Raw genomic sequence first — 12849 nt, 5'->3', positions numbered from 1 at the left:
TCTCAGGAGCCAAGAAGCACTTAAAACCCAGCTCCAGCCAAAATGTTGTATTTTGTCTTGGATAGAGCAGAATATGTTTTTGTCCCTGTTGAAGACATTTTTAATCACTTCCAGTGATATTAGGAAGTGGGGGTAAATCTTTCAAAGGAACACAGACAACAATAAAAATCTGGCTGAAGTGCTAAGATTTTTAGTAGGAACAATAAAAACATATGACAGTGTTTTTATTGTTGTCTATGATTTCCTTTGCTGCTGATGACCACACTCCCCATTTCCTGTACAAGCTTTACAGGCACAGGAAGTGAGGGGAAATTTGTCCAACTGGATCAAAATATACAGTATACATACAGTATATATAATATATATACAGTATATGTAACAGATATATAAAAAAATGACAAAATGTTAAGTCTTCCCCACTGTATCCAAAATTAAAATAAATACATTTAACTGGAGATAGGCTTTTAAAAAAACATATAGTGTTCTTTTTTAGCTTGTTTTATTGTTGCCAATGAAAACCTTATGTATATTTAATTTAGCATAGAAGGTGCAATATTTTTGACAATGTTTCGATTGGTGAGAGTGCATTGAAACATGTTATTACACACTACTCTCTTGTGGAACTTTTCTACTGCAAGTACCGGCTCGGCTCCACTCGGCACTGCTTGGCCCAGTTCGGCTCAGTTTTCTTTTCCACTGCGTGGTACGAGTCGGCACCTTTCAGCACTGTATAGGCTCTATTCAGCTTGGTTTGCTTTTCCACTAAGTAGTAAGTGGGTGGGATTACAACGATTCTCTGACCAATCAGTGGCTAGTAGTGACAAAAAATCAATGCTGCATGCAAAGGATTGTGGGATATGGTATCGGTACGGCCTGCTTGGAACCCCAACCGAGGTAGTACTGTTTAAGCGAGCCGTACCATGTAGTGGAAAAGCGCCCTCTGTACCAAACCATACCGAACCGTTCTAACACGTACCATGCAGTACCATGCAGTGGAAAAGTGCCAAACCGAACCAAACTGATCCGTACCATGCAGTGGAAAAGTTGCATGAACAGAATAAAAGGTAGATCTGTATATGTATATATATTTTGTATATGCCATTAATTAATTGAAGTCAACTTGTTTTTGTCAGATGCTCTAATCTTTTATTCTGTTCACATGAATGAACAAAATCACCAAACTGTTTTGATCCTTTTCCTTACAGCAATCATTTGGTAATGAACAGAGTATGAGCTAAAACTGTACAGGATGTGCACATTGTTTGAGTGGATGTAGATCGGGTTAAAGATTTCTCAGTAATAGTATTATTTCTCATTAAGATTTCAGTTCAAACATTTGTACAAAGAAAATGTTAGCATAAACAACAATATATTCGGTACACACACCTAATGACAAATAATTTTAAGGTGTGTGTGTGTAAGAGTAGTTATATGTAACATTTAAAAGGATGTACAAAATTAGTTCTTAGTTCACCAAAGTAAACCAGTCATTTGACTTTGGAACTCCTTGGTACGTTATAAAAAGTGTAACATTGTCTTCCTTCAGTTTTTGCAGGAGAGGTGTAACAATTTTGTTAGCATCTCCTTGCATGACAGGTACTTTAAGACATTCTTTATGGGTAGTTGCTATATCTGCTAAACTCTACCTCTGTTAAAGAGGGTAACAGCTTTCAGTCTTAAAGGCAACAAAAGAAATCTTTAATTTCCTATAATTAGTTCTGGTTGTAATAGGCTGTGCTTAAGCTTCCCATTTACACAACAACTTGCTGTATGATGTCATCGGGATGCAGGCTATTGAGTGCAAGTTGTCGTTGCTGATATAAAGAGCTTGTCATTTCCCCTTGTATCATAGAGTCACAGTGTGGGTTGGGACTGGCTGAACTGGAATCACTCTGCAGAGAGCCGGATCCCTCGAACTGATTCATTTTCTTTTTGAAAAGCTTTCTTTCCTTCGCTCTTCGGTTCTGGAACCAAATTTTAACCTATTGAGTCAAATAATGAGAGAGATATTAAAACAACAGTGGTTAAAATAAAACTAGAGTGATTATTATGTGATAACACAACCAATCCCTCACCCAACACTCAAAATAGAGAAATCCCGAATATTCATCTCTCAAAGATATACACCTTTGCGAAGCTGCTGCTATTAATAAAATAGACAATGAAACCACATATGTTACCCTACCAATAAACAATCTAAGATAGTAATTGGAAAGAAAACATTAGTAGAGCTAATAAAGTCCTTATTATCACAAGCAGACATATTAAGTTAATAACAGTCCAATGATTTATAATCTTGAATGTTCATTCCTTCATTCCTTCACCGGTGTGTTCATAAATGAATGTGTCCTGACATGCTCCTTCACTAAACCTCTCATGATTCCTGTTTAAGGTAATGAACACTTACCAGAACACATGATACAAACCGATACATTTGGAAAGCAGCGGTTTGATCCGGTGGTGTATGATGGTGTAGAGGCTGATACCTGAACGTTATGGTTATTGATTACAGGCGCATTGTATCGTGTGTTCATTTTAAAAAAAATGTTTTTTCCTTGATTTTCTATATTAAATTGAATAAATTGTTTTACAAGGTAAAGCTGGCCATAGGCTGATTGGTTTAGCAGGAAGTAGCCAAATTCCAATCATAAATAAATGGGCAGGCTGATTGTATTGAAGTCGATCTATCAATCGACTTCTATACAACTAACCTGTTGGTTAGTTTTCATGTGATCACTGCCAGTCATAGAAGGCAGGATCAAACAGCCTTTTTACACAATACGCAGGATTAACCCCTAGGTTTCACGGTGAGTATACCAAGCTTTCTTTATTGCATATACAGACTGATGTTACTGTTGTGAGTTTAGTTACACTTTAAGTTAGTGAACTTTCAAACAATAGAGAAAATAGCTTAACATGACTAAAAACATTCGACCAGAAGAGATAGACCTCTGCACTGTGTACGAAGTGTATGGAGATTCCTGTTCTCACTACCTACACAGATGTACTGCTATACAGAATTAACAGAGTTTTGCAGAGACTGAACTCTGTTATTTGAAGAGTTTACTGAAACCCTACACAGATGGGCAACAGACCCTTCTGTATAGAAGTTTATTCTCACTCTTCGCAGTAGCCGATTTATTAGACCATCAGTGATGAGCACAGAAATCTCCATACACTTTGGAGTGCAGAGGCATCCCCCCTATTATTTCCTCTTCTGGTCAATTGTTTATAGTCTATAGTTTTAGGCTATTTTCTCTATTGGTTGAAAGTTCATTAACTTTCCTTGCTGAATATTCTTAAGGCCTTTTTTTTTCTTAGAATCGAATATTGAAGAATACTACATTCACCTTGCAAAAGGCAACAAATAGAAGCTGCCATTTCACACAATATTACAAACACTACGGCTATTGTTTGTGGTTTTTGCACAAATGGAGAGACGTTTACACATTTTTTTTTTCTTTATAAATTAACCCCAAAGTGTTGTATTGGGGCAAACTATAAAGGTAATATAGACACTTTTCATAGGCAACACCTGTATAAGTTAAAAGGGAGCAATATACGATAAGTTGATTGCCAAGACAAAGTGTTTAGTGTTCATTCTCGCACTCTTAGTGTTTACAGTATTGCTTTTTTGGAGCCAGTTGGCTTCATTGGTGCTGCATTCCTTGTAACATGCCAACACTGCCACTCAGATAGTAAACATCAGGGGCTTGTTAGTGTCCAGAGCTTTTTGTAACAAATCATTATCCTTTTCGTTTTTAATAAAAAAACATTTTGATAACTGTTTAGAACTTACCTGTCTCTCAGAAAGGCTTAAACTAGCAGCAAGTTCACTTTTTCTTCTTATAGTAATATATCTACTGTAATGAAATTCTTTTTCAAGCTCCAGTCTCTGATGGTCAGTGTAAACAACCCGATATTTTTCCTTTGTTCTTGTCTTACCTAGAAAACCAGAACTGCAGTTATAAATTTATTCCAGCAATTATAATAATTTTGCGTGAGAATACTAACATTTCTTTATATCAATCCTTTAGTTATTGTGATTAATTAATTCCTAATGACATTAACAATATGTAGTACACCCTAAGAAGTAATAGGTTACATTGGGGATGGGGAAAACCAAGGCATGTTGAGACCTGTAGTTCCTGTACAACTGGAGGGTTTCAGGCGGACCAGGTTAATTTATGATGAGAATTTATGTGCTTACAATGTATTATCAATTGATATTTTCAAAGGTAACCAAACCTGTAAGGCAACTTGCTCCTGTTTTGTAGGCAACATATTTGTGCTCATGTTTTCATAATGTATTGGTTACTACCATAAACTGTACGGAAGCAGTAACACTTGGGGTCATTAAGAGTCTTGCCTCCAGGTATCTCGGTGTTCTGCTGAGACAGGATGTAACCAACTCAAAGGGAGAAAAAAAGCAAAGAAACAAAGCAAAACACAACTGTGAAGATAACAAACAAATACAACACTACCTACGTGTGCTGATGCCTTTGATCCTTCCTTATTCTCTTTGATGTAAGTTTGGAATCATACAGAGGAACAAAGATGCCCAAATTGGTTCTTTAAGTTCTATTGAGGTGCTAATTTCAAACTGATAGCAGACAAAGGAGCTACAAGGTGATCTTATCAATGAACGTCTTTGACAAGCAAAAGACGAAAGTGTTGCCCAGACTCCCTTTCATGTTAGGGAAAGTACTGTAGGATTGTCATTCAAGAAATTGCGCTAAAAATGTTTTTCATACCAAGGAGTTTCTGAATTGTTCAGAGAAACAAAATGTTGGGTTCTTATTCAAAGTTTGACTTACTGGGGTTGATTTACTAAAATAAGGCTGTTTTTGCTAGTGATTTTTCACTTTGCAAGTACATTTTTCACTAGCTTAGTAAAGGTGATGAAAATTCACTTTGTAAACAACACTTTATCATGTGCAAAGAACATTAAAAACGACTTTTGCTTGGACAAAATTTGATTATGGCCTCATCACATTCACTTAAATAAAGGGAGAGAGTACTGTTACAATACAATTCAAGACAAGAGAGTTACTAATTAGATAATACTTTATTGTTTTCTATGGCTTTGTACTGTAACAAAAATGCTTTGTCCCATGTAAACATTCTTTGGAGGCATTGGTTTAAATAAAAGTAAAGCTGAACCTAACGTTGCCAGCGAACATGAAACTTTAGCTGTGTACTCGGCCTAGCCACCAAACAATCTTTCTAATAAAAGATATTTCTACAAATATGCAGGGTTGCATCTGGTGTACATGCATGTCTGTGACTATAGAAGAAGGGGAGGCCGATACAGGCACCAGCCTGTCTCGGGAAACAATAGCGATTGGTCAGGAAAATCCAACTTAGTTGATCAACTTTCCCCATGGCAGGCTTGGGCAAGATGTGTTGGCCAGGGTCATAGAGCAGCTTATGTCTGAATGAAGATTAAGGGTACTGATACACATGATAGATAATCAAAGTGTTCTCATGTCTGTGGGGAGCCCCATTCCTTTGCCTCAGACTTGCTGCAATTGCTGGAAATAGAAGACTTGCCTCATTTGTTTCTGATTGATGTAAGTAGTGCTGGCAGTATCCATCTGACAACATCATTCGTTGTTCACATTCAACTACCTTTATAATGCCTGAATGTGTACACTTTTCATAAGCAATATCGTCTTTATGAATCTGTTGTAAAGTTTTCTAACCGGAGATTTTTTAAGTAAAGATATTTCCTGTTGCGTGCTAACAATATAAGGCCACTGCCTCTTAATCATCAGCAGTGTTATTAGCCTGTTGTATGAGCATCTTAAAGCCCCATACACACAGGCCGAATGTCAGACAGCATTGGCCAGTTTAATAGAAACCAGCCGACATTTGGCCCATGTGTACTAGAGTCGGTCCAATAAAGGCTGGCTTCTGTCGAAGGGGTATGACCAAAAAAGGTCTGCCGACTAGCTCCCATTTAGCACTCTCAGCCGATGGCTGAGAGCGCAGACCAGAGTGTTCTGGCGGGGTGGGCTGCCCCCCTGTCAGAACACAATAGAACAGAAGGGGAGATCGCTGTACTAACATCGGACTGTTAGTACAGCGGATTCCAACCTGAGCTGTCAGTTTTTTTTGTTCAGCCCTTTAGCCTAGACTGTTGGGCTGCCTGTCAGGTTTAAAGGAGGCTTGCACAGACTTGATAGGTACTCCAATGGCCAACTGAAGGAGTATGCATGGCAGGTTGTCATCTCTGCTGCTAACTGAGAGGCAGTTACTTAGCATTGTCAGCCTGCAGCAGAAAGTACTGTTACTTGTAGGTACCCTAATAGTTCTTGGCCTGTAAACATCTGGTTGTACAAATTGCAATAGTTGCCCATTCTGTTTGAAAACGACTGGATAAGCAACTGTCATCTTATAACTATGAGCCTGAGGACATACAATGCCCAATATATTACTATTTTGTACATTAATCTGACATTTTCTGCACACTTTTTCTAATCTGTCCAAAGGTCACCTGCCATGTACAGGAAATATGTTTAGCGACTCCCTCTGTGCAAGCAGGATGATATAATTGAGATCAAAGTGTTATTGTAATGATTTTATCTTGGTACTAAGTCTGTTAAGACTGAAGGTATACTCCTGATTCTACAGGTTTAGACAAGCAGTCAGGCATGCAATCATGATCTAAATGTAGTCAAGAAAAAAACTTTCTGGAGGAACATAAACCTGAATGTCCTGCCTGATTAACCTCAGAGTGTTGCTCCATGGTTATGAGAAGGTGGTAAAGCGGGAACCTTCACTTGCTTAGTGGGAGGGGTCACGGTGACTGGTGTGGGATTCCAGCTTGTCTGATCGAGTATTTCTTCTGGGTGGCAGTAGTGATGGGTTTCCTGCAGGCATAGGGTCATCACCTGATCTAGCCACAAATAGCCAGATCAGGCAAATCTCATGTCTATGGATAGCTTAACTTGTAACTTAATTAAAGGAAACCTGCAAAAAGAGAAATGTTGGACTGCCTTTTCAGTTGCTGGTTGCCTGTCTGTCATGCTGAGCCAATGGCTCTAGTATTTCCTGAGTCATTGAGTTCCACACTAACCTGAAATAAATATGCAGATCAGGAGTTCTGAGTTCACTTGCTGCAGGCTTATTTGTGACAAGAAAATATTGAAGAAATAGCCAGGCAAAAAACATTTCCAGGAGTTTAGCAATGGCTGCCCCCATATTTCCTTTACTACAGATGTATTTATTTAGGTTTAAACATGAATTTGCTAATGGAGGACAGGCATTTGGGTGCTACATAGGTAATTAGTATTAAATAAATTATACAAATATACGTTATTTGTTTGTGCCAAAATATGAAAATCTCACATATCACTTCTTCCTTTTTAGAAAGGGAGCTCTCACAAGCAAGACTCTTCTAAAGCCTGGTACACAGGGGCCGAATATCGGCTTCTATCGGCCGGTGCAACAGAAACCATCCAACATTCGGCCTATGTGTACAGCAGCCTATCCGACAGAAGATGGCTGAACGTCTGGCTTCTGTCGAACCGAAATGCTGGAAAACCGCAGCTCAATGGCATCCGATCAACGCTCGCAGCCAATGGCAGTCCCCCTGTTAGAACACAATAGCTCAGCGGGGAGATCGCTGTGCTAACATTGAAAGTTAGTACAGCTAGCTCTGCGCCAGCTCCTCTGTTTTTTTATGTTCAGCCCACTTGGTTGAACGAAAAAAACAAGTGTCAGTGTGTACCAGGCTTAACCCTCTTGTATTGAATTGTATTGTAAGTGTTGGCACTATATAAATCCTAAATAATAATAATAAAGTCTCCTAAAAAATGCCCTGTCAGTGCAGTGTACCTTTTTTACTATATGTATAGAAAATATTTTATATCTGTCTAATTATATTCTTTAACAAGTTTTTGGTGTCCTTTATTCTGCAGGGGTTCTTCCTAATACTGTTTGCAAAAATGACTTCTGCCCTGTGGGAAACATCCTTTTAGAGGGGTCAATTGCTTAGTGTTTGTTTATTGCACCTTCCCAATGATGTTGGTAGTTAGATTCCTTTTGTATCATTCCAAAAACCTGTTGTGCTTTTGTAATACTCTTTGTATAGTAGTGTCCATTGTAGAGTAAGAACCAATGTGTTTTGGGTCACTTGTTCCCATGCTCATCCCCCAACTTTATGACTTTGCCAGATGTGTGTCTGTAAATGTGGATATTAGGGTGTGTAAATACAATATTAAAAGCTATTTTGATTAACATATATATAATATAGGTGGCAAACTTGCTTCAAATTTGCTTAACATTTCTAAATATACCCATGATTTACTAGGAGAAAAGCCATACATCATTAAAGACATGATGATCATAAAAGTCTTCCAAGTGCAATAAAAGCCTGTGGTCTCTTTTATATGTTGTGAAAATCAGCACCCTTTCCGGCTGTATAACCCCAGGAGAAAAGGGACTATGGGAATACAAAGCTGCATATCAAAGCGAAAGCAGAAGAGGTGTGAATAAAGGCCTTGATACCTTTACCATGCCCGAAAGGACAGAATGAAACCTGCATTTAATGTCAAACTTCTCTGTAAAAGTTATCCCAAAAATGAAGTGGTATTTACTTTTATTGTACCATTTGGTGAAGTCAAAAGTAATCAAAAAATATGTAAAAAAAAAGAATAACCCCGGATATTTTTTTTAATGCTTATTAAACTGGTCAACTAAAATTAATAACTAATTCATATTTTAACATGCAAAGTATTAAGCATTGGATATAATAACAAATACTAATATACCATGGAACATTTCAGTCTTTAAAGTTCCTTCCCCACTTTATAAATGCAAGCACCTAAGGTATCCCATGTACAGAAAGTATAAATATATTTTCATTAAAATATTTTTTTTTCATTTGTTGTCATTTTATTATTGTATTAATTAAAATACTATATATTTTTGAACATATTATACTTTCTTTTATCTGATACCTTAAAATTCCCACTATAATTGGATTTATAATATGGTATAATATTGGGATGTGGTGTCAGAGAGAGAGAGCTCACTGTTACAGAGAGTAAAAACACATGCAGAATAAATGCATGTGTTGTTCTATGTGCCTAGTTCTCTAGTACACGACCTAAACAGATGGATCTTTACAAATACATCTTCTCATGCTGTGCAACGGTTGTATTTAGGTGCATAAATACAGCGGCTGTAATAAAGAAGGGACATGGCTTGTTGAGCATATTTCATCATTCTCAGTATTTAGGTCACATATATTGTGGATGATGAGATGTCCTGTCACCCCCATGTGCTTTACAACCCCCCATCAAGCTGGCCATATATTATGCATTTTTTTTTTTCAATTTCCTTTAGATTTACCTTGAACTATGTAGTGCAAGGGCCTGCCTGATTGCATACAAATTGAAAGTGTTTAGGTTTGACCTCATATTATATGGTTTTGGTAAATATAAAGGAAAATTGTACAAGAAATTCACATAATGCATGGCCAGCCTAATGGCTCATACTCACGATGTGAAAATCGGACGAAAAATACAGTTTTCTAAGCGATCGTACGATATTCGGATCGTTAGTACACAGCTTTTGAGAGTTGATCACCATAGTTCATCCGATATTATCCGATCGGACAAGCACGAAAATGTTGCGTGTACGATACCAGATCGTACGATTTTCGTTTAATCAGTACAGTTGTCATCCGAAAATACAATACAAATACACTAGAACACATTATATCACTTCCGAATTTTTATCCTGTCGTACGAGAATTTTCGTAACTTTAGTAACTTCTCCATTTTCAATATGCGACTAAAATGCCGGAATAAAAACGGACTATCTGTAGTCCGATTTGTGGATCATGTGTATAGGCCATTAGTCTGTACAGATCAGCGGTAATGGACATTTGCAAATAAACATCTATTTAGCATTGGTTCTGTAGAGCAATATAATATTTTACCTGCAGAGCACCTACTTGTTTTATGTACTTGATGAGATGCTACACACACAGATGTATTGCAATTAACACTATGGGGTTTATTTACTAAAGCTAGAGAGGGCAAAATGAGTCACAATTCTGCAGAGAAACCAATCAGCTACTAACCTCAGCTTATTTAATTAAGCTTTATCAATAAAACCTGGAAGCTGATTGGTTTCTCTGCAGAATTGTGACTAATTTTGCCCTCTCTAGCTTTAGTAAATAAATCCCTATGTAATTTATATGTTTATACTAGAGGCTATTGGACTGGAGTAAAATCCAAGTGTTTGTTGTTTACAATCCTTTAATATTTGGTTAAATAGTGCTACCATACTGGTCATAAGGCATTTTACTATAAATCCTTCCAGTACCACTAAAGAATAGATCCTTATATCAGCTGGTGCCTGTCCACACCCAGTCAAGATGATTGAATACTCATGCCGGATCAACCTATTGCAAGACTACACTTCAGTACTTCTTCTGCCAAAAAAGCCCTGACTTTAAAACATTGAAGCCAAACAAGAATATCAGTTGCAGACTCAGTATTAGGGAAATAATTATAAAAAAGCAAGGCGCAAATTGTACCTATGATTGCTGTTTTTCATTTTTTCCCCCTGCAATAATTGTTGGAAACATTAATGGATAATTCAGATGGTTGGAATGTTAGCACAAAAAAAAGGGATAGGGTTCCATTTACATGATTTTCAAGCATATGGCTTTATGTTACAAAAAAATATTTTCCTAATCTCAGTTGCTAAATGTTATGTTATATACTCTATAAATGATTGCAGTTAATATTTTCGTTAATCTCCCTGTATATAAGACAGTTTGATTTAGAGAATAGTTACTAACCTCATATTAGCTTGACAGCTTTTATAGATCTATTAAACCTGTTACACCCTACAATAAACAAGACACTTTACTACAGTATGTTACTGCTGTTAATTAGTTTTTGTACAATAATTGTACAGCACATGTGAACAACATGCTGCTACTGTTTGATTCACAGTGCATGACAGTACCGCTTTTCTATATCCTACTATGTTCAACTGTTGGTTACCTGCATTCTGGCTTATACATGACTGATCCTTCTTAATCTTAGTGCAATAAATGGGGAGTTGTGAATGCAATGCGATAAGTTTGCCTCGATTTGTGGACAGTTTAAACCACCTGCAAGTTAAAATGTTGTCAGATTTTGAAAGATGTGTGTGTAAATCTCAGACAAATGTAGACATTAAAAACTGTTATAGGTTATAGAAAATCGTAAAATATAGGACTTTAATATTGTGAATATTCTTGAAAATATGTTGTGTCAAAAATAAAGGTTTACCTCAATTTCATTACATTTTTTTGGTAAGGAAGTAGAACTTGAATAAGTATTAAATGTTTTTTTTGGGGGGGGGGGTTAAACACTAACATATCTTTGATGACAGCACAGACAGCTGTGCCACTGGAGTATTTTATTATTCATTTATTTTACTAGAAAGAATAGATGTATATTTATATCAAGTTGATTATCTGTGCATCCAACCCCCGCTCCGTGTTCCTAACTGGGCTTAAGTTTTTAAAAAAATCATTTTTTTTTTTAGAGAATTACTATTAAATTTCACATACTGTATATGTACTTCATCAATGAAAGAATATGCCTAATATGAGACACTATTGTTTTAGTGAATTTTGCTATTTAAAAGCTATATTTTTTAACTGTGAAAGATGCAGGTGTTTTTCGAAGCCTGCTTTCTAAAAGGTAAAACGTATTTATGCCTTTATTAATGCTCTATGAAACCTAAGTGAGTCTGGAATATGCTGCCCCAAAAATATTCATTTTCTGACATTGACTACCGCATATATCATATAAAAATTGTCAATTTCTATTCTGTATGACAGTGAACCAGAATCAAGTTGTGTAAACAGAGAAAGAACATTTTCATTGAGTATTAATGTAGCTTCTTTCACAAACCTGTAGATGTAGACTGTGCTGTTTTTCTCATCCATTCATAGGAGTTTTGACTTTGACCGCTGGGCGAGTGTGCAGCTGTATGATTTCCTTCAGCTGTATGCATAATCCCAAGTCCGGAAGGATGTGGAGAATTATAACCAGGAGAATTGTAAGGAAATTGGCTGGGTGATAAGTCAGAGGTCTGTATGGTATTTGCGCTGGATGGCGAAGCAGAGTAAGTGCTCCAGTCTTCCCGAGGTGATCCATACTGTGATCCCCATACTCCACAGGACTGCACTTGGTTATCCATGGTTGGTACATGATGATAAGCCACATAGTTAAAGTATGGCTGACTGGACGCATAATTCTGCCCTGCATGGTTGTTATTTGTTGGCCTTACAGAAAGTGGGTACATGTTACCTGATTTACTCCCAGAATATGCGATGTTCATAGTTGTACCAATTCCTCCGTGGTCATCATTAGCTGTATAGTCCTCTTAAATTGACCCTTGCTTCTTTCACTCCTTCAGTCTATCCATAAATGACCCCTGCTAGCTGTGGAGTCTCATTGCTACTCATGACTAACAATGGTGTGACCAGGTGCTGGCAGTAACAGTTTACTAAGGCCCTGTCTGATGTCAGAGATAACTGCCTGGCCCCCAAATACATTTGCATTCAAATGAAAGGCTGGACAACCCAGTATCATCACCTTGTTGCTACTTCCAGTGCTTCCTTTTCAATTCATATAAAGTTTTCAACATTCTTCAAACAACTACTGCTGTCATAATTGATAACTTTATGTAAACCTCAGCTGAAAGTTTAGGCCACATATGCCCAATAAAACTCAGTTTATGTTAGTAGTCCTCCAACAAGTGCAGAATTAAGAAAAAAATGTCCTGGTTTGCCTTTTAATAACAGTATATACTCTGTGAATATACATG

At 37.1% G+C, this 12849-nt stretch overlaps 1 protein-coding gene across 1 annotated transcript; it reads right to left on the bottom strand.

The window, feature by feature from the left end:
• Positions 1-1751: 1751 nt before the first annotated feature.
• CDX4 (caudal type homeobox 4) lies at positions 1752-12360 on the bottom strand (the record flags this gene model as incomplete). Its single annotated transcript, XM_082264012.1, has 3 exons — positions 1752-1982; positions 3800-3945; positions 11931-12360. The coding sequence occupies 3 exons, from the start codon at positions 12358-12360 to the stop codon at positions 1752-1754; spliced, it is 807 nt and encodes a 268-aa protein (XP_082120138.1).
• Positions 12361-12849: the final 489 nt, after the last annotated feature.

This window comes from Pelophylax lessonae (assembly GCF_965119305.1).
Source record: "Pelophylax lessonae genome assembly, chromosome: 7".
Taxonomy (NCBI): Eukaryota; Metazoa; Chordata; class Amphibia; order Anura; family Ranidae; genus Pelophylax; species Pelophylax lessonae.
This window is presented reverse-complemented; position numbering and strand designations above follow the sequence as displayed.